At 44.2% G+C, this 22,433-nt stretch overlaps 1 protein-coding gene across 8 annotated transcripts in view; it reads left to right on the forward strand.

Annotated features, from left to right (window-relative positions):
- The window catches only part of atp8a2 (ATPase phospholipid transporting 8A2), a 48,637-nt gene that overhangs the window by 8,644 nt on the left and 17,560 nt on the right, over positions 1–22,433 (forward strand). For 7 of the 8 annotated variants that reach the window (XM_079361217.1, XM_079361218.1, XM_079361220.1 and 4 more), the window contains 22 exons: positions 2,743–2,842; positions 3,848–3,946; positions 4,042–4,087; positions 4,317–4,357; positions 6,347–6,420; positions 6,744–6,813; positions 7,162–7,289; positions 7,412–7,523; positions 7,889–8,057; positions 8,171–8,298; positions 8,394–8,471; positions 8,561–8,649; positions 8,920–8,964; positions 9,161–9,233; positions 9,349–9,537; positions 9,624–9,673; positions 9,766–9,835; positions 9,932–10,016; positions 10,668–10,807; positions 11,756–11,894; positions 12,835–12,899; positions 20,930–21,102. In XM_079361217.1, the coding sequence (XP_079217343.1) occupies positions 2,743–2,842; positions 3,848–3,946; positions 4,042–4,087; positions 4,317–4,357; positions 6,347–6,420; positions 6,744–6,813; positions 7,162–7,289; positions 7,412–7,523; positions 7,889–8,057; positions 8,171–8,298; positions 8,394–8,471; positions 8,561–8,649; positions 8,920–8,964; positions 9,161–9,233; positions 9,349–9,537; positions 9,624–9,673; positions 9,766–9,835; positions 9,932–10,016; positions 10,668–10,807; positions 11,756–11,894; positions 12,835–12,899; positions 20,930–21,102 (2,163 nt within the window). The remainder of the gene's footprint in view (positions 1–2,742; positions 2,843–3,847; positions 3,947–4,041; positions 4,088–4,316; positions 4,358–6,346; positions 6,421–6,743; positions 6,814–7,161; positions 7,290–7,411; positions 7,524–7,888; positions 8,058–8,170; positions 8,299–8,393; positions 8,472–8,560; positions 8,650–8,919; positions 8,965–9,160; positions 9,234–9,348; positions 9,538–9,623; positions 9,674–9,765; positions 9,836–9,931; positions 10,017–10,667; positions 10,808–11,755; positions 11,895–12,834; positions 12,900–20,929; positions 21,103–22,433) is intronic. The other variant, XM_079361219.1, reaches the window with a different exon arrangement.

A 22,433-nucleotide genomic window follows, 5' to 3' on the forward strand; every position in this document is an offset into this window, starting at 1 on the left:
TTGATAATTTAATTGGGTCCAGAAAGTTTGAATCAAACTACACACACCTTTCTTCTTGTTATACTTTTGTCTAATATGATCTGAGTGGAAGAATCAGCAATACTCTGAAGTTGTTAAGCTCATCCTGAGCATGTTTTCAGTTAGGTTTCTTTTCCTGACGCTTTGTAGGGATTTGGTATCTTGCAAACCTTGGTTTGTGGATATTTGCTCAAAGAGACTTTACACACCCGGCGTTGGGTTGAAGGACGATACTGCCTGTAGGCTTTTTTCCCCCTGGCATACCATGAGTGACAAGTGAACTTTGGACTACTGAATTTTTTTTTTATTTCTTGCTTCAACTTTTCCCGTGTTTGGCTTTCAATCTAAAAACGAAACTGTTTTCTTTGAAAGTGACAACAGTTATATTCTCTCTTCAATAACTCACCTATTAAGTTATGTTTTTTTCTCAATGCTGACGTATGTCTCAGCCTGAAGTCCACATGAGAACGTGAGCGGTAAAGTGCTCGGTTTCACACCTCAACACGTAATCAATGCACCCCTGAATATTTAAAGATGGTAATAAAAGTGAAGTAACTACACATACGTTTGTTTGCATAAATCCCAGAAAGTGCCTCAGCTGTGTTGATCTGGTCAAAGGTGTATTCTGTGTTTGTGTTGGAGGAGCCTGGCGGGGTCAGCGTCGAGCGGATTTCACTGAGAGCGAAAGTCGTACGGAGAGATTTCTCTCGCCGTCGCTTCAAGGCTCGACGCGTGACTTTCTCAGACCACACTCACAATGAGTATCGCTACTTTTCACAACAGTGAACATCTGTGTGCGAGTTCACGTTTTTGGGGTAGCGTAACTTTTCTGCCGGCAACTGTGAGCTTTCTCCAAACGCCTGCTGTAATGTGCTTACATGTGATAGTCAGGGTCATGAGCAGGACTTCACGTCACGCACTGTTGTCGAGGAGTCTCTCTCATCAACGTGATCCCAGCTGTCATTACCACAAAGACCTGACGCTTGTCATGTTGATACTTGTGATAAGACAGCAGCTCCAGAGTGTTAGTCACTTTGATTCTTTAAGTATTTCGGGGTACAAACTGTGTCTGGCGCCGCAGGCTGCATCAAGGCTCATGTTGCTGTGAGCTGGAGGTTTGTCGATTTGTCGTTCAGTGCCGTCATTATCAAGAGATTTAATTTCACTCTTAAACAGTCTGTTTCAGCTCCGCAAATTAGATTAAGGCAGGGCTGCTTCTCTTCCGTCTCACTTGATTGGCTAGCGAATCGTGGTGGGGTTTTTTTCTGTTGTTACTCCTGCTGCCTGCTGATTGGACAGTCAGGAGCACTTTGGCTCCAGAGGCATGCCCTTTTGGTGTCCCTGTAACTTTTTAAGTTTATTTTTTAAAGGTTCAATAACCTTATTGATTTGTTTCCTGAGATTAAAGCCCTGCAGCTTTCATCAGCACTCTCGCCTCCTCTCCATTCCTCTTCCATATTTCAGTGCACGCTGTTGTGTTTGCACAACCTGAGCATTAGTGCTCGTATGTAACAAAGCACCCTACTCTGTTATGCCTCGTAAACGTATTGTACTATTGTCTTGATTCCAACTAATCCATCTGCCGTCTTCTTCTTTGTGGACAGAAGACTTCTTACTGACGCTGATGTTTTAAATGAAACAGGCACAGAGCAGCAGGAGACTACCTCCCCTGCAGCTAACAGCTGTTAGTATCTCCAGCAAGTTCGTTGGACATCCATAGTATGAAAAATAACGCAGCCAGATGTTTTTGCCTCTTTTTTTTTTTTTCTTTCTTGCTGGTGTGCTAGTGTGTGTTTTTTCTTTATTGTGCTCATTGACTCTTGTCTCACCCGTCTGTGAGATTCAGAAGGCTCCGGATCATAGGTGGAGTGTCAGTTACCCGGATGAATGGAGTGGATCAGAATCAGGATGTTAAATGTGTGTGTGCGCCTGTGTGACACCGACAAACAGCTGTTGCTACTCTGTTTTCAGTGTACAGTCCCTTCAGGGTGTTCACTTTTGTGTCTCAGAGAGTGGGACAGAAGGGGGGGGGGGGGAATAATTGATGTGTATCTCAGAGGAGATGTTGCACTGAGATCGAGCAGGGTGTTGCACTTACCTGATGCACTCAAAAAAAAAAAAAAAAAAAAAAAAGCACTATCCATTAAACAAAAGCCATCGCAAAAGCACTCACATTTCACTCAGGGCCGAGCAGGCAAAAAAAAAAGAAGAAAAAAAAAAAAAGAAGTCAGGGCCTGACCTGAAGGTCGACTCTTTTATTTTTAGCTCCTGTAAAAGCTCTTACGGTACCTCCTAGCGTGAAAAAGACTAATCAATACAGTTGTCTGATTAGTAGGGTTGATTGACTGACAGGTTGGGCCTGCCAAGGTTTCTCGGACCTGTTTTCTGGTGTTCTGGGCCTAAATTTAGATTGTTGGATTTAAGTCATTTGTCTGCTTATAGGTGTGATGTGTGAAAGTCATAATGACTCTGTTTGCCCTCTCTGAGTGTTCCTGATAGATTTGTAAGTGCTGCAGTATTGAGCTGCAATAAAGAGTCTGTAGCTATTGAGCCTTTAAGGTAATGCTGCTGGAGTGTGTCAGGTGAAAAATAAAAAAATCATTAGCACACAATTTATGCACGACCTCCTGCTTTTGCTAATGCATTAACTGGCTCGCTCTCCACCGTCGTCATGTAAACGAGCTTCAAAGTTGCCCCTCTCTCTCTCCTTGCCCTCTTTTGCAGCACCACCAAGTATGGGGTCCTCACCTTTCTGCCTCGCTTCCTGTATGAGCAGATCAGGCGAGCTGCAAACGCCTTCTTCCTCTTCATCGCACTCATGCAGGTAAACCCCACACACATACACACACACACACACATGCACACACACACACACACACACACGGTGAAAAAGGGCGGGTTTGTTTGTTGAGCGCGTTTTTTTTTATATATTTTATATTTATTCTGTGGCCAACACGGGCTGTGGATGAGTAATCCTGACTGAAAATTCAGCCTCAAAGCAGAGATGCACTGGTTGTGAAAATCAGGCTGTCGCGGTGATAACAACAAAGCCAACAGGCTATCCTGATGATAACATTTGTTTTCATCACTTCTTCCTAATTCTTACTGCTGTCAGATTTAACATTTTCACTTGTTGCTAGTTTTCCCCCTCTCTCTCTTGTCGTTGGCATCTTAAAAACTGCATGTAAAACTTCCTCACTCTCATTTTTTTTTTTTTATACTATGAAAACAAAGAACACATGTTCGTCGTGGCACCCGTAGCCTTCTTTTGTCCAACAGCTTCTGGCCCACAGAATCAGACACATTGACCGCATGAAACTGATGAGACGCAACATATATATTATGTGCAGAATAGGCCGAAGTCAGTGCTATTGGCCGATACCGATGTGTAACCGAGACAACGGTGCATCCCTACTTCAGAGACTCCCATACGCTATAGAGCACGGTAGTTTTCTGGATGTCGAAAGTTAAAAGTTGTTTTTAATAAAGCTACGAGGAAGAGAATAAAAGCTCATCAGGAATATTTTATAAATGGAATACGTCATAGGTACCAGAATGATTTAATGAAATACTACTCAAATAAATACAGCATGTTGTTTTTATTTGTCATTTCTGCCTCTTTAAACGGTCCTAAACTTTAATGCGATCATCAGAGACAACTAGCTCTGCGTGCGCCTCGTGAACCACTTGAACTTCCTCCTCCCATCCTGGGTGAAGTCTTCATGCAGTTTAAACAAATGTTGATCTCTGCCATCACTCCGATGGTCCACTGCGAGTCTTTAAGGCCACCAGTGATTTCTGAGCGCTGCCCCTCTTTGACTCTCGGCAGCAAATCCCTGATGTATCACCGACCGGTCGCTACACCACGCTGGTCCCGCTCATCTTCATCCTCACCGTGGCAGGGATCAAAGAGATCATAGAGGACTACGTAAGTACCACATCAACACGTGATCTCGTGTCAGAGAGAGCTTTTGGGCATATCGAAAATTATTGTGTGTTGTCTTTTTTTTTTTTTTTTTTCAGAAAAGACACAAAGCAGACAACACCGTAAACAAGAAGAAGACAACAGGTATCGTCTGCGTGTGTGCGCTCGTTAGTCATCATCCGGCGCGTGTGCTCTTTTCCATGAGTGTGCTCACGTCTGTTTGCGTGGGCTTTGTTTTTCTTTCACGGCGGACTGAATGGCTGTTGTCTGTCACTCACTATAGTGCCGACCCCAGACAAAAGTTAGAGGCTATGAATACTGTATGAGCGCTGTCTATAGGCTGACTGATGGCTGTGTTGTCCTTGTCTCTCAGTGCTGCAGAACGGAGCCTGGCAGACGATCATCTGGAAACAGGTATCACAGACTTCATCTCACTCCTCGGCCCAGTGTTTAGCCTCTCCCTTCACCATGTTCAGTTTTACAACTCACTTAAAAAGCCATTAATGGCCTGAATGCAGTAACCTAAGACTGTTTTAAGGAACGTAGAAGCGCGAGGTGAAAGGATACATTTCTTCTTCAGTGAATTAGCAAACAAAACCAAATCAATAATGTTGATATGAGGTCACTTTATTATCATTACTGCCAAAGCAAAAAAAAAAAAAAAGGCATGTTACAATAAATATAAAGTGGGACAGGATCATGAGAAGTTGTGTGTTTTGCAGTCTGGCATGCAGCCCGTTTATTGTCCTTCAGTGTTTTTACATCACATCCAGTTTCTTTCCTTTTTCACCTTTCGGTTTCAGCGACTTCTTGTATTCAGCTGTCCGAAGTCTGAACATTGTCAGGATCTCTCAGAAAGATACTCTTCCCATCAGTATTGATGTTTATGGGCTGGATTACAAGTAAATGTGTTTGTTGATTTTATACGTCACATAGGCCAACCTTGTTAGTTAAATAATTAGGTTTTCTCTGCTGAGACACTCGATCGTTCTTCCATCCATCTCTAATGTCAGCCCAGTTGACCTGAGCAGTAATAAGCATTTTGTACCCACTGTTTTCACGTGAAATATTTCTGGAACATTTCAGACAGCTTACCCCCTGAAATCTTCTGAAGTTTCTTATTCATACACGGCAGACTTAATGCAGGGAGAATCCACCGTCCAAGAAGATGGTGAACGCCGTGAAAAGTCTGACATTGCTGTTGATTCTATCAGTGCTGCGTGTCATCGCAGGTAGAACCTACCGGAAAGAAGAAAAGACTATAAAGCAGCTTCGTTATGTGCACCAGTAGGGCGACAAGAGGATTCCCTCCTGTGTTCTCACATCGGCTCAGTCATTTCACTCGCAGGCCGAGAGTTTTGTGCGTGTTATCATCGGGTGGTCTCCTTGAACGTACTCATTAACTCTGAGTCCAGCTGTGTACATTCTTTGCCCAGCAGGTCCATTCAACTCAAACTCGAGTCCGTGTGATGTGGGGTTACAACTGTGCGTTGACCCGGAATTTAACCCCGCTCATTTACGAGGGTCAGAACAGGTGAAGGAGTTTGTCCAGAGCTGCTCTGATAACTCACTTATCAAGTTAAAGAGAGGTGCTGGCGAGTCGTTTGCCTTGAATGCTGCTTTGCTCGATGGTAAAACTCTTTGTTTCTGCCTTCATTGCGTCATTTGACTAAATAAGAGACTTTTCCCCGTGTGATTAATTAACATGCTGGGAGATCAGTGAAGTAGCACTTTGGTAGAAAGCCAGATTCCCCCTCTGAGGAGGGTCCCACAAGAGAGTTGCATTGAGGCTTCAGTAAACACTAAACCGTCTACAGACCACAGTTGAAGATATCGGATGGAGTCAAGATTGTCTCCCCTTCCGTGGCTCCACATTTCAGAGAGTCTAAAATATCAGATTCAGTCGTTTTTTAAGCGCGCCTGATGTGTTCACTCTTGTTCGTCTGTCCTGATAAAATCAACTCCACATGCCATCCCAAATCTCTCTCTTCTTTTTTAATGTGAGCACATAGTTCTTCCTCTGTAATCTGTTAACCCAGAGGATGTTTTTGGCTACAATCTTCCAATGTTTCGTTAAATGTACCGTGTGTCGAAGGCATTCGGCACACGTTCTTATAAATAGATCTTCATAAAGCTGGAGTTTCGTCAGGTCATCACGCCCCCTCACGCTGAGCTCAACATTGAACTCGTTGCTCTTCTCTCCATGCCTCTGTTGCAGCGTAATAAGAAGAGTTAGGCTCTGCACCGCTCTGCTCGCTGTCACTTGATCTCAACTCTTTTTCTTCTAACAGCTCATTTCCTCTCTGTCACCCCCCAACCCCCACCCCTCCAATTACCTCTCATCCTTGGTCTTAATACCCCTTTCTTCCCCCTCACTTTGCACTGCTGCTTCCTGACCACAAGGTGGCAGTAGGAGACATAGTAAAGGTGACCAATGGCCAACACCTTCCAGCTGACATGGTGATTGTGTCCTCCAGGTCAGAATCTGTGTGTGTGTGTGTGTGTGTGTGTGTGTGTGTGTCTGTCTGTCAGTGTGTGTGTGGGCCTAAATGTACGGTATTGCCTTTTGATAGACGTTTGCTGTAACTATTTATTGTGTATTTTTTAAGCTAATGATTCTTATTCTCAGTCAGTCCAATGCTCTGTCAGTTTATTGATGTGTGTGTTTGTGAAATAAAAAACAAACTATGACAAATGACAGGAAGTTAAATTATTAGCCATTATCTGGTTGCCTTGACTGTGAATCTATCTCAGGGTCGTCGACTGAAGGATGAATTATTAAACTGTTTGTCCTCCACAGTGAGCCTCAGGCCATGTGTTACACCGAGACCTCCAACCTGGACGGAGAAACCAACCTGAAGATCAGACAGGTGTGATACAGACGCTCATCTGTCCACATTTCTCAGTTCGTAGATATGTCTGAAGCTCGGCTCCTTCTGTGCCTGCAGAGCTGTGGAGGTTTTAAAGTGACGACTCGGCAGAGAGTTCAAACTTCATTTTGATAGCGTGTTATACTTCTTAGTGTTTGGATGCAAATGAAAGCGTGAACGAAATGTTAGCGTCAGCTGTCAGGACTCTGTATCACATCCTCAGCGCTGCATACACGCTGGCTGGATCATGTTTCCTTTAGTTCTTGTTTTACTTACTTTGTCATTCTCTACCTGTCATAAACTGTCCTTGACCCGAGCTGTCTTTCTTTTTTTTTTTTTCTTCCCCAGGGTCTCCCGCTCACAGCCGGGGCTCAGACTTTGGAGGAGTTGATGGCTCTGTCTGGCCGTTTGGAGTGTGAGGGTCCAAACAGACACCTGTATGACTTTACTGGCACACTGCGACTGGAGAACCAGAAGTGAGACAAAAAACGCGTGTTGTCGTTTCTGAATAGATCACTTGTAAATCAGTACCAAGGCGTTTGCACTAAAGCAACAAGTCATCTTTCGTTGCTTACCACCTCTCTCTCGTTTTCTTCAGTCCTGTTCCCTTGGGTCCGGACCAGGTGTTGCTGCGCGGCGCCCAGCTCAGGAACACGCAGTGGGTTGCAGGAATTGTTGTCTACACTGGCCACGACTCTAAACTGATGCAGGTAATCACACCGACTTGTCTGATTTAAGTATTTTTTTATTATTCTTGTTGGAGTAGTTTGGAGGTTTTAACGAGCTGTTCAACAAATGTATAACCGGGAATACATCCAAGCTCCTTCCCCGTGGTTGCACTGCTGACACATTGTCCTGCCAGAAAATGATTTAAGAAACACATTTTAATGAGAGCTTTACTCTCTATTTATAATCGAGTTTGACATTTTAGATGAGTGCAGAACAAAGTGTCTAAAGGGTGCAGAAAAGCACCCATTGGAAATGAATGAAACTGTATGTTCATGCATCGTCTTGTACGTGACTGCTTTTTGTGTTTTCCCCCTTTGTTGCGTTAATGGGTCTGTCCACATCCCAGAACTCCACCAAGGCGCCCCTGAAGCGCTCGAACGTGGAGCGGGTGACCAACATGCAGATCCTAGTCTTGTTTGGCATCCTGCTGGTCATGGCCCTGGTCAGCTCTGTGGGCGCCGCCATCTGGAACAGAGAACACACTGAAGACGCCTGCTGGTACCTGTCCCGGGCCGGTGAGAACACGAACCGCTTTTACAATCAATTTTTTAAAAAAAGAAAAAAAAAAGATGGATTCCAGAATGAAGGATCCTATAAAAATGTGACCGTCGTGTGTTTTTGTGTGCAGGCGACATCTCGACTAACTTTGCGTACAACCTGCTGACGTTCATCATCCTGTACAACAACCTGATCCCCATCAGCCTGCTGGTCACTCTGGAGGTGGTCAAGTTCACACAGGCGCTCTTCATCAACTGGGTATGTGTGTTTTTACAAATACGCCTGACAACTAGAAAAATGAAGCAGTCAAATATCCCTGCTCACATTTGCTCGTGTTGTTTCTTGCCCTTTAGGACATGGAGATGTATTACGCAGAGACCGACACGCCGGCCATGGCTCGAACGTCTAATCTTAACGAGGAACTGGGCCAGGTCGGTTCCTCTCCCTCGTTATTATTAACAGCTGTTGGACAATCGATGTCAACGTTTGCTGTTTTGTCCTTTTCATTTGTATTTTGCAGGTGAAGTACCTCTTCTCCGACAAGACGGGAACTCTGACCTGTAACGTCATGCACTTTAAGAAGTGTACGATTGCAGGAATCACATACGGGTCAGTCATCCCTTTTTTTTGTCTCTTCATGGATTTCTGCCTCTCAGCTCTTCTTGAATCTCTGAAATTGATTCATCTTTAGAACTAAATTGACCTCTGCACCGAGTTTCCTTTCATCAAACTTTCAGACCACTCGTCTCGTACTAACTTGTCGCGAAGAATGATCTGTTATTAATCAGTTGATTTATCTTTTGCACACTTGATCAAATAAACTAATCAACTCATCGACTGATCCCTTTTTCCCCGATACGTCCTCATTTGTCACTGCAGCCACTTCCCTGAGCTTGACTGTGACCGTTCAATGGAGGACTTTAGGTTAGTGACCTCCTCTGACCCCTTTCACCATTCTTTCTGTCTTTTCTTCTCTATATTAGAATCTGCATGTTCGGAGAAATGAATCCAGTATGTTTGCTTTGGCCAGAACAACAAAGTTAATATTGTTCAAATGCTTTTTTTTGTGCTTAATAACCAAAATAATTCATTTGATAAATGACCTTTTCTTGTCTCACAGTAATCTGCCGGCCAACAGCAATAACTCGACAGAGTTCGACGACCCTACACTCATCCAAAACATAGAGAACCATGTGAGTTTCATTATTAATTATTATTTCTTTTCTTTTCTTTTCTTTTTTTTTTTTATCTCTGCCCACAGAGACGAGAGGATAAAAATCACCACTGTATATATGTTTGTGTGTTCAGTCTACATCACAGCAGATCTGCGAGTTCCTAACAATGATGGCAGTGTGCCACACGGTGGTCCCAGAGAGAGAGGAGAACCAGATCATCTACCAGGCCTCCTCACCAGACGAAGGAGCGCTGGTCAAAGGTGCAAAAGGACTCGGCTTTGTCTTCACCGCGAGAACGCCGGACTCGGTCATAATCGAAGCTGTGAGTGTGCATCGGTGTGCTTCGTTTTCCTACTTTTGAGTTACTTTCTGGAAAGTTCTTCTCTGAGGTTTTGTTGCTTATTTCAGAGGGGGAAAGAGATGAGCTATGAGCTACTGAACGTGCTGGAGTTTTCCAGGTAACACTCCCATAAATGTCTTCTCAGCCAGCATATAACTCTGTAATTTAAGACAAGTGCGTTTAAAACTGAGCCCACTGCTTCCTCTGCAGTAACCGTAAACGCATGTCTGTGGTGGTGAGAACCCCCTGTGGGAAGCTCCGCCTGTACTGCAAAGGAGCGGTATGTTTATCTCATTAAAGGTGTTATCCACTTCCTCAAATGTCATTAGTGTTTCTCATTTAGTCCTGAATTTTTGGTTTTACTTCTTTTTGGCAGGATAATGTCATTTTTGAACGGCTGATGGAGTCATCCCAGTATAAAGAATTAACTATTGCTCATCTGGAACAATTTGCTACTGAAGGTAAGGAGGCAAAGAGAGAACGGGAAAGCAACCATAGATGGCTCATTATTCTAACACTCTTTATGTACCAAGAGGCATATACGTAAACGCCTAAATAAAAGAATTGATGGCAATAAAAGTGTACTATGCCCTCTATAATGAAGGCAGAGGGACGGAAACATTACATTTAGTGATAATTCCCATTAAATGTTAATTGAAGCAGCTGCTGTGTTGACTTAGCCTTCCTGTCTTTAGATCCGTTTTTTTTTCTCCAGTATTCAGATGTGCGTGCTGTTTGGTGTTTTTGAATTAAAGTGTATTAAACACAATAAAAATGTTGCACCTCTTCTCAACTCAAAAAGACAGAATTCCATCTTCAAGCTGAAGCAGTAACGTATACGATCAGTAGCTGAACAGATATGGGAGTCATTCAACAAAACGGAGGCAATACTTGAATGGCATCAAATTTAGTGAAGAATGAATCAGGATGTTTATTCCATCAGAAGACTTGTGTTCAATCTGAATTTAGATACGCTAAATGGTAGTCATGAGACTTCTGAATGGTTTCTGGTTCTCATTTTTCCAATGGAAAAAAAACTCTATCCCTTAAAAAAAAAAGATTTACTCCGGCTCACTGTAGTTTATTAACTTGTCTTCCTCCCCTCCGTCCAGGTCTGAGGACTTTATGTTTTGCTTATGTGGACCTGGAGGAAGACGCCTACCAGGAGTGGCTGAAGGAATACAATCGTGTCAGCACTGTGCTCAAAGACCGCGCTCAGAAACTCGAGGAGTGCTATGAACTACTGGAAAAGGTAATCCCAATATTCCCTTCTCTGCACTAATGTGTATTTTAAGTGCCTGAACCTCTATATAGCTTACCTCTAGATACACACAGGAGTAAAAAAAAAAGTTTTCAAAGACATAAAATCAGAGGGCATACCCAAACTAATTTACAATTATTCCTCACTCACAAATGCAGATTTGCCAGCAGGGGGCAGAGTGGTTCTATTGAGTCCCACACTTGAAGAAACACATTATTCCTTCAGTTCATTACTCACTCAGTCAGATTTCCCTTCAAGGTGTCTGCCTTTTTTTTGTGTGATGAATAAAGTAAGAATTAAAGTAAGTCATGGTGTTCACGCTGTAATGGTTGGTTGGATGGGGGCAGTGAAGGAGCGTTCCTCATCAGCTGAGAGCGTAGAGACTGACGACAGTTTCACTGATGGGCGGGAAAGTCGAGGATTTAGCGGAGTGAGACGAGGTGAGAAAAAGTCAGTGAAGAGGGGAAAAAAAGAGGAAGCAGGAGGAGATGGAGGAGGAGGGGGGGGGGACTCCGACTTGCAGACCACAGGGGTAATTACCTGCACCAGCCTGCCAAAAGCCCCATAAAACTGGAGTCAACAACACAGTAGTGTTAACTTGTGTTTCCGTGCGAGTGTTTGTGTGTGTGTGCATCCGAGTGTGTCTAATGAGGGTACACATGCATTTAAATGCTGAACAAATTAAAGCAAGGGGTGGGGGTGGGGGCAATGGGTTACCTCTTGGCACGAAGACACGGTTGGTACAGTGGTCCAAAAATAAGCTACTGAACTGAGCTGGCATCATTCTCATCCCTCGATTAAATATGGACGATGTTCGCTGGAGATGAAAGAGCCCTCACATCAGACATGAGACGTGAACCTTTTCTTCTCCTTCTTGATCTTTTATCTGATTTATTTTCCGTCTCTTTCTTTGTCACACTCTTCCATTTCCACAAACAGAATCTACTGCTGCTGGGCGCCACAGCCATAGAGGACCGTCTGCAGGCCGGCGTGCCAGAGACCATCGCCACTCTGATGAGGGCGGACATTAAGATCTGGGTCCTCACCGGAGACAAGCAGGAGACCGCCATCAACATAGGTCAGAGGGCTTTGAATAAAGACTTTATCCATAATGTGTGAAGTCTCGGGGAGGACAGTAGAGCCTGTGATAGTGCGGGGAAAAGCCCTCCTTGCCACTGAAGCCTCATGTTCAGCAGTGCTGGGAACTCTGTGTGTGTGTTGTGGAGTTTATTAAGTTATGGCCAGAAAAAGAGCAGGCATTATTTTGGCTAGGAAATGCCAGACATATCTCCAGTCTCTAAGTAAGTATGCAAAGTACGCAGGAGAGAAGGGGGGTTCAAATCGCACAGTAATGACACTGGTGTGTTAGCGTAGTATTGGCAGATCAGGAGGAAGATTTTGGCAGAAATCCACTGAACAAGACTTAAACAAGACATAAAGACGTCCGTGTCTAATTTCCATTGAGGGAATCTTCTTGGCCTGTGTTTACAAAAAGTCTTATTTACACACTTTCATGTGTTTGAGCTTTACAATTCCATCAAGTCGAGTTGACACTATACCAGAGGTTTAAACTATTGATCCCTTTTCAATACTGAGACAACAAAAATACAAGAACTGAGTCGTTGTCATTTCTTGTTTTTTTTTTTTATCACATTGCATTTTTAACCCGATTTTATTGAAATAAAATAAAGTATTGAACATTTTGAAAATCTAGAATAATATAATGAAACTATATATGGTGTATAGAATAATGTCTTTCGAGCAGTTGTGAGTATAAGCCATTTAGCCTATAATGAAGATGTCACTGCAGATTACAAAAGAGATATGATGATAGCTGAAGGCTGATAAATAAAGACGACTGGAGTCAGATGGCTGTGTCTGAGAATGGAGCAGGATTTAGCAGAAACCACTCACACATGAGACCACTGTTTCACCTGTGTTTTGGGTTTGAGTACATCTAATCCTCCCTCCCCCCCTCCCCTCTCTCCTCCCTCCTTTTATCTGTCTCTGTTTCTCAGGTTACTCCTGTCGACTGGTGACACACGGCATGTCCCTCATCATTGTCAACGAGGACTCTCTGGATGTGAGTGCGCTGTCCTCTTCTTCCTCTCGCTGATCTTGAGCTCGCACGTCGTACAGTATCGGGACTTTTTGTGTGTGTGTGTGTGTGTGTGTGTGTGGCAGGGAGGAAGTGGGATTGTGTGAAAGCGGGTTTAAGCAGGTAACCGTGGGAACTAGGGTGTGGTCCGCAGGCAGATTGGTGGGTGGGGCTCTTTGTGTGCTCACAGGTGCAGGTAATTAAAGTCTCTGGTGTCCCTTTGGAGAAAGGGATGAAAAGAGACAAGCGCTGAGCTATCGCTGCTTCCCCTCTCTTTCACCATGTTCACTTACAGTACCAGAATGTATAAAAAAAACACACACACTTGTCTTGCTCTCTGTATGTCTTTATATAACACACGTCCTGCTAAATGCCAGCAGTGTGTCAACATGTTCATGGTCGGAATGAGATCTGAGACATTCTTTATCTGGAGATTCGATTTTCTACACACGTTACGGTGCTGAACTTAAGTGGCTTGATTACTGTCATGTGTCTGCCTGTCTTACACATTCTCACACACACACACACACACACACATTACGTGTGTTCACTTTTACAGAGGTTGTTTGGATGCGGCTTATAAATATTGAATGTGTGCGTGAAGTATTTGTAGGCCCGTAGCAAATGTTCACTGAACACAGAAACATGTATTCACATTTATTTCATGTGTGGGCAACCTCATGTTACTCACGCCGTACAATGTCCGAGCACGTTTGGTCCTCAAAGTCCAGTTCGTTTTTGACTCGCCTCAGTGCTCCGTCACGTGCTCATGCACAGTACTCTTCCTCGGCACGGTTAGAAGAGGTGTGCTTCGGCACCGTACACTTGCTCACAAGCGCGGGCCTCCATCATCAAGATGCAGATTTAACCGCCCGCCCGTCCGTTTTTTAAAAAATGTTTTCCGAGTCCGTCTGTCTTGTAAACTAAGCACGCTTCATGTGCTTTATTATGACGTTATGTACAAGAGGTAACCGTGCTCAGGCCGGGCTTCAGCACGGTGCTATCACACCAGGCAAAGTCACTCAGGGTGCCTTCTCTGCAGATGGTGGTTGTTGTCTATAGCATGATTGTGATGGCACAAGAAACCTCTGCGTGGTTAACGTTGCGTCTTGTTGGCATCCTGTGCGAAAGGACTTTTAATATTTGTCGCGACTTAAAATGTAATTGAGCAACTTGTCACCTATAATTAGTTTGCTTTCCCACATTTCGCCAACATCCAGTCAAAGAAATCTCTTGTATTCAGAGTCAGGTCTGTAAGCTTCCAGACTTATATGAAACGCTGGTCAAAAGCCAGACTGCGTGCGAGGCCACTTAGACGCTGTGAAAATTGAGTTTCACAGGGTGCACTTTTAATGGGTGGGTCGTAAAGGTACTTGTCGGAGAATTGCATTTGCAATTAACGCACGAGGGGGGGGACAGCCAAGACAGTTAGCGATGTAAGTGGATCCATTTTAATACACTTTGGATGATTTTGTTATCATCTTACAGTAAACTGTTACACCTCTCAATGCTGTCCGGTCAATAAAGTCGGGGTCAGAGGGTGAATGTTTGGCCGTTAACATAAATATATAAGAACTTCTCTTTTTCCCTCAGACGATGCTGCTTGTTTAGATTTGGCAGGAAATCCTCTCTTGTCTATTCAGGTTGTTGGAACAGAAGAGGCAAACGTCATGTTATGATAAGGTTTGGACATCATTTGCACTTACACGTCTGAAAAGAAAAGAAAAAAAAAAAAGTGTTTAAACCTCTTCATTGGAAATCTGTCCAGAGTGATAAAAGGCTCATGTGTCGGTTGAATGAGTCGTGATGAGGCAGGATTTGAAGGCTTTACGCCTCTGTTGAAAGGTGCTGTCTCCAGGTGAAACTCCCTGTATAAACACATTCTCCTGAAGGAAGGTTTACAAACTCACAGACGGATCAGTCGATTGACGTCAACAAAATCAACCACATATTTACAGAATTAACACAACTCTCACTATCACTACAATTTAGCGTTACATTGTTTGTGTGTGAAAAATCAAAATGAAAAATGCCTGGGTAAGATTTTTCCATTCAGAATATTCCGGCGGCTCCTTGAGAATCCATCTTTCACACACAAACTTTGGCCTCGTTAGGTCGTTTTGGCGAACACTCGCGCCTCTGATTTCGTCTTTGAGCTCGTTTGTGATTGTGTTCCCGCTCCAGGGAAGGCGTCGTTCTTTTGAAGAGGTTTTGGATGCAATACGTTTTAGCACTTAAGGGTCTTTAGTGACGCGGTTCTACTGACGCTTTTCTATGAGGCGCTCGGAGAACATAAAGGTTAAAAAGACATTTGATGTAAGGTAAGAACCGTGTCGACGCCACAAGTCAGATCGGCGCTGGGGAAAAAAATGACACCCGACCTCTCTGCACTCTTTTTAAATGATACAAATACATCGGCAAAATTTGCTAGCAAATGGTTGCTAATATATTTGTGCGGATTAGACAGATCTCTCTCTCTCTCTCTCTCTCTCTCTCTCTCTCTCTCTCTCTCTCTCTTTTTAGGTCTTAAGATGAGTGATGATCTGTACTTTGTTTTAAAGCTTGAATCCTTTTCCATAGGATTGATCATGAAACTAGAGGAGATTGTATTCGTTTTAAACGTGTGAATATTGACAAGTGTCAGAAATGTTGATGTTTGACACGAGTGGATTCAAAAGTTGACAGACTGCTGCACTGAGTAATGGCTGCACATTCACATCCTCTGCAACACAAAATGCAATCGTGAGATGTTTCTCTCTTCAACACTCGTGGGTTTAGATTCGATTTGATCCAAACGCTCTCTCTCACATGTATGACTGTGGCATGTCTGCGTTTTCACGTGGTGTCACAGTCACGCCCGTCAATCCCAACAACTTCCAAGAAGTCTGCTGGAGTCTGGTGGTCAGCGCTGATTGAAAGCGACCCTGTCTTCACAGCTACACTTATCTCACACTTAAAATAACTCCTCCCGGCCGGCACAGCTTCCTCGTGTGCGACGGGAGCGAAAACAGAGACTGCTCATCGGAAAAACCCCTCACCTCCAAGTTGACCCAACGACCCCTGTTTTTAAGACTCTTCCCGCCTTGACTCTCTGTATCGGATCCTCTCTGTGAAACTCAGGTCTTGGATCCTACTGTACATTCACACCCCCCCCCCCCCCCAAACCGACCCAAATTCATTCTCCGCTTCATAACTCCTTCACACAGCTACCTCCACCTCTGTCAGCACCCTGTCTTTGCATAGGAGGAGATTTCACAGCCTGTGTGTGTGTGTGTGTGTGTGTGTGTGTGTGTGTGTGTGTGTGTGTGTGTGTGTGTGTGTGTGTGTGTGTGTGTGTGTGTGTGTGTGTGTGTGTGTGTGTGTGTGTGTGTGTGTGTGTGTGTGTGTGTGTGTTCTGAACAAGCTGCAGAATATGTGTGTTTGTGTTTGGAGGAGTGTTTATTGTTTTTCATGTTTGAGATAGACAATCTGGATAGAGGGGGGAGAAGGGGGAGAGGAAAGGCGGGGAGGGGGGGGGGAGACACTCGACTGAGCCATGTGAGGGCGTCGAGTGAGTGGTAACACGATCTCCTTTTGGTGCTCCTCCTCATCAAAACAAACCCTGCGAGCAATGCCTCCTGGGTAAACGCTTTGCGACCGCTAAAGCTGCGACAAGAGCCATCTGTCACGCGCCACACACAGACCGACACAAGTCTCCTCGCTCTGGCTTCGTCTGTTTAGGTGACACTGCAGGACACGCAATGCAAATTCTCTCTCTCTCTCTTTTTTTTTTTTTCTCTCTCGGCTCTTACGTCCGCGTATGGATCCGTCTCAGCTCCACGCACTCGCACAAAGACGCGCTGTGTTTTAACCTCGGTGGAGCGGCACATGATCACCGTCATCAGCTTGATAGCTCTGAATATACATTACAACGAACTTTCCCACAATCCCCCTCTCCCCGGTCATGCAGTACAACTCTTAAACAAACAACATCTTTCCTCTCCTCATTAATCATCTTCATGCACGCACGCACACACACACACACACGCACACACACACACAATTATATCACCTCGACTCTCATGCTCTATTGTTCTGGCATTTTTCAATGTATCCAACAGTTAAAGTCCAAATGCGTGTCTGCTTTTTGGTTTCCGGGGGGGGGGGGGGGGGGGGGGGGGAGCGGTGTGTCTTGTTGCGTGTGTGTGTCTGTGTGTGTGTGTGTGTGCGTTTTTGTCTCTGTCAGGAGGGGATGTGGGTGTTTGCACAGATGCACAGTCTGATAATTAAACGGTATATTAAATCTTTCCTGGTGACAGATTCTGCACTTCAGTTATGAGCGTGTCTCTCCCTCCACCTTCTCTTCACTCAGCAGGCTCCTTCTTTCCTGCAGGTCCAGTCTACTCGCACTCAGCGTCCTCTGTCGGCTCCTTTCCTTTGTACCCTCTCCCATTCATCTTGCTTAGTGCATTTTCTGTTTATATCATAATCTGCCTCTGTACATTCGTCTTAATGGCACATGTGATCGAGCTCTCTCTTAATGGAGAGGGAGGCCTGGAACGGATCTACTTTTGACTTTCCCCATCCTTGCTGTGTTCATATATCTAAATATATATGGATGTATTTATAGATATCTGGGTGCATTTTGTGTATCCAATGGGAGAAGGGGACCTGGGATATCTCAAACTGCCTACGTGTCTCGCCGTTTTGTGATCCAAATATAAACCTGATAAAATTCCACGTCGAAGGGCCTGTGAACACGCTTTACCAAGTTTGCGTGTTTGTGTTTGTGTTTGAGTGTTTCCGTTCTCTTCGAGCTCAGATGAACATGGAAAGTAAACATTTAGCTTGGAACCTAAGAATGCTTGCTGATGAGATTTGTCAAATAGCAACTCGTGCAACCAAAGAATAAAGCTTTTTTTTTTCTTTTCTTTTTTTTTTCGATCTCCAGAAATAGAAGTTAATTTAGCACGAGAGAGCGGAAAGTTACGTACGATTTTTTTTTAAATGTTTCTTTATAATTGTAATGTGAAACAATCATACCAGACCTTTCAGGGAAGCTGTTTCTTGTCATCTTTTGTCGCTGTAATTTGTTCTCAGTATGCAGTTATGTCTGCATAAGAAGCTGCCAGCTAGATCTAAAGCAAACTAGATTTCATACCTAAGAGGGTCAGTCGGGTATCACATGATACTGGCCTCCCCAATGTGATAAAATCAAGATACAACAAAGTCACTAACTTTCTGATCGATTTGAAGACGATCCTTAATCCTTAATTAACTGGAGAATATAAAATGCCCCTTGATCTTATATCACGAGGTCTTTTGTTATTCATTTTCTTTTGTAAACCTCTTCGTCCGATGTTTGTCGTTTCCCACGAGCCGGATTGTGGCAAATAAAATCTGTGAAGAGCGCTGTATTTCTGAATGGAAACCTGGATATGTGGCACCAGCAATTCACGTCGCTGTATCACGAGAGTCAGGAAGAAGATGAATCGCTGAATCGGTGTATTTATTTTGTCCCGCCACTCGTACCTAAGCTACCTTTTGTAATCCTCCACAGCTCTCTGCAGCCTGGGTATTATCTCTGGTTAGCCGAGCTGCTGCTTAAGCTTGGTCTCAAACCCACTATGATAAAGCGCTGTGATTTATTAACACCTCATTCATACACTGGGGATAACTGTACCTGTAGTGAAAATGATCATTATAATACTTAATTTGCAAATCGCTTTTTTAATACAGGTAACAAAGTGCTTCACAGGCGGTCAAATCAGAGATTACAAAATCATGTGTGACCATTTTTTTTTACTGTAAGTCATTATGTGGCTTCGTACTGTCGACAGTATTGCTCAACTATCAAACAAGACATGACCGAATTCAAGCATGCACAAGGTTGAGGCCTGATTGTGGTGCCAGAATCGGAGCACAGACATCCACCGTCTCACACACGTCTCCTGCACAGAGTATCTCTGCAATCATCTTCCATTGATGGCTTGTTTACTTTGTGTAATGCTCAGGGCCTTTGTGCCCATTCCTCTGTGATGAGGTGAGGACAAGCAGGAAGAAAAGCTGTGATTCTCCCCTCGCACAACGTGCTCGCCATTCACACACACACACACACACACACACACACACACACACACACACACGTCATCCCAGTGCACTTGCATGCAAACAGACATTGGTAACCTGCACACACATGTAGACACTTTGACTTTCAGAACTCTGACAACCTGTAATCTGCTTTAATCCCTTCATTATGTTTTTGTTTTCCTTTCGCCTGTTTGGGGGGAAAAAAGGTGAATGCAAACAGGAATTCCGACTTACAAAGAAAAACACACGGCCTCAGGCTGAAAAAACAAGAGCAGGAATTTTGGGGAAGAGGAGGGACACGTGTGTGTGTGTGTGTGTGTGTGTGTGTGCGTGTGCGCATCGCTACAAGAAGAGAGAACGTGTTGTCCATGATCGTGCTGCTTACACGCATACGTGACCGTGTGTCGTCTTCACATGCTAATTTGTAGACAGAGAGGTCGTTTTTTTCTGCCGGTCAGTGGACTCTGTCAGGTCACCTGATGGTGACCAATAACCTGCTGTTCGAGACTGTGCAGATTGTGAACGGCGCCACATTTGAAACAGTTTGTGCTCTTCGTGTAGACGACCGGTTTGTGTTTAGCTGTGCGACCCAGAATCCCACAAACGCCTCCCACCACAGGGCGTTTCATCATGCGTCATTCTTTGTTTATTTGTATACACTGAATTCCGCTTATACAATTTTAAATTGTCCTTAGACAGACAGACAGACAGACAGACGGCGAGCTCTTTGCTGCACCATTTCATGATACTCTCATCGTTTAGGGCTCAAAGGAGTTGTTTCAGGTTTTGTATTTATTTTAATTGAATGGTTAAAAAAAAACAACCTTCTGCTCGGTATGTAAAAGGTTTAAATGGGCCACACAGGGCCAAAAACATTGAGCCTTGTTATTAGACCATTTTACTCCCATGGGAATCAAACTTGTATTTATCGTGTGTGTGTGTGTGTGTGTGTGTGTGTGTGTGTGTGTGTGTGTGTGTGTGTGTGTGTGTGTGTGTGTGTGTGTGTGTGTGTGTGTGTGTGTGTGTGTGTGTGTGTGTGTGTGTGTGTGTGTGTGTGTGTGTGTGTGTGTGTGTGTGTGTGTGTGTGTGTGTGCGCGTTACAGACTGGAAGCTTGTAGCGTGCCTGCTCCTCCACATGGTCTTCATTACAACCCAGCGGGATGTTTATTTTCTCTATTAATCCCAGTTCCTCTATTATCAAGAGCACCAATCAAAACTGCCCCTAAACTACTGGCCTACAGGCAAGATGGACTTCTTTTTTTTTCACAGACAGAAGCGAACACACTTTGCTGTCAGAAATAAAACCGTCATTTTATCCCATCAGCACCAGCACGCGAGTCAAGCTCATCTCTGTCTGCCTCTCTTCCCCTGCAGCGACTCCCTTTTTGAAGTAAAGATTGAGGGTTCAACGGGCCTCGGGGGAACTTGGTAGCATCCGCGTCTAGAACAACAGTGAACTTTTATATTGGCATTCTTAATTGTTTAGTGTACACAGAGGCAAATTCTTTCCGGAGATGAAAGCAGCCTGTGCAACCAGCAGCACATGTCTTCATTTACCACCAGTGGTTTTGACCTTTCAACAAATTGGTTTAAGTGTTTTGATGTGTGTGCGATTTGTATTTTCACCACTTTGTGAAGCCACAGTATCTCCACAAAAACCCAAAACCTAAGTGTGTGGTTACTTAGAAACACAGCTGCCAGATTTCATAGATAGAAGATTGTTGTTGTTGTTTTTCAGGTGATATTAAAGGTTATGATTGGTTTGAATACAGGTGAGGATTTAAGATTGCTGGATCATAGTGGTGAGGTTTTAGGGCTGCTGTGTTTGTTTTTCTGACCGGAGGAGGAAACGTAGCGGATACAACTTTCAATCGTTTGGGGATGACGAGTGCAACCATCCGATCGGTCTCAAGCGAACCCTCTTCTCTGTCTTTGTCTCCTTACAGGCTACTCGGGCCACGTTGACAGCCCACTGTTCATCCCTAGGCGACTCCCTCAGGAAGGAAAATGAGCTTGCGCTGATCATCGATGGTCAGACGCTGAAATACGCGCTGTCCTTCGAGCTTCGCCAGGCCTTCCTGGACTTGGCGTTGTCATGCAAAGCTGTCATCTGCTGCCGGTAGGAAAGATTATTCATTGTACACACACACACACACACACACACACACACACACACACACACACACACACACACACACACACACACACACACACACACACACACACACACACACACACACACACACACACACACACACACACACACACACACACACACACATGAACCTTAAAGAATGTCTGTGCAGGCCTGAAAAGCCTCAACAAGTTTGAAAAGTCAGAGCTGTACCTTGTGCGTGGCAGAATCATGAAAAGGAAATGACAATTTGTCTTGTTAATGACGACATTTAATTTCATTGAAAAATAGTGAGGCTGATTACCTATGAAGGGAGCAGAGAGAACGAATCAAAGTCTGGAGTTTGTGTGAATGGGCAAAACATCTTGTAATTAAAAACACATTTACAGATGCACAGGATCATTTGCTAAATCGTGAAAACACCTGTGTACAAAGGGTCTGGGGGGGATCTTTCAAGTTTTTTGCCTTAAGCGCAAATGTAACAGAAAGAGGGGGGAAAAAAGAACCGAAACATTTCCTTGTTCATGCCAAACATTGACAATTGCATCGTAGTCTTTTTAAAGCTCTTTTTGGGCCGTTGTTAGACAGGACAGCTGAAGAGACGTACGAGATGTTGGGAGAAGGGGGGGGGGTGACGTACAGTAAAGAGCCAAGGTCGGATTCGAATCCGCAGCTGCTGCTGCTGCAACGACTCGAGCCTCTGTGCACGGTGCACGACGTTACAGAGCGGCCCAAATCCATGAAAGCTTCCTCAGTCACAGAGAAGTTCTCTCTGTATTCTGTGTGCATGAAAGAGAGAGAACATTGCTAGTTTGTGTATGCATGTGCAGGTCTGCATACCTGCCTGTGTGTGTGTGTGTGTGTGTGTGTGTGTGTGTGTGTGTGTGTAAGGTTGTCTGTTGCCCTCGGTGAGCAAATGAACCAGAAAGATAAAAGCATGTCTCGCTGCACAGCAGGAGGAGTAATGTGATACACTACACTGCATGGAAATGTCAAAGCCATGACTCATTTACTGCTGGTACCTCTGGATGGGCACACACACACACACACACACACACACACACATAGCTATTCTACATTTCCATTCATTCAAGTGCACTCTGTTCATTGAATGTTTACTGCATGAACCCATTTTTGGTCATGTTTCATTCAACACCAGCTGTGATGTTTAACTAAAGTGTTTCCACTCGTCTTTTGTTTGCCCGTGTGTGTATGTATGCAAGTGTGTGTGTATGTATGCAAGTGTGTGTGTGTGTGTGTGTGTGTGTGTGTGTGTGTGTGCAAACAGCAGGGAAGTAATCGACCCTCTCTTGCAT

Source organism: Symphodus melops (assembly GCF_947650265.1).
Source record: "Symphodus melops genome assembly, chromosome: 14".
NCBI lineage: Eukaryota > Metazoa > Chordata > Actinopteri > Labriformes > Labridae > Symphodus > Symphodus melops.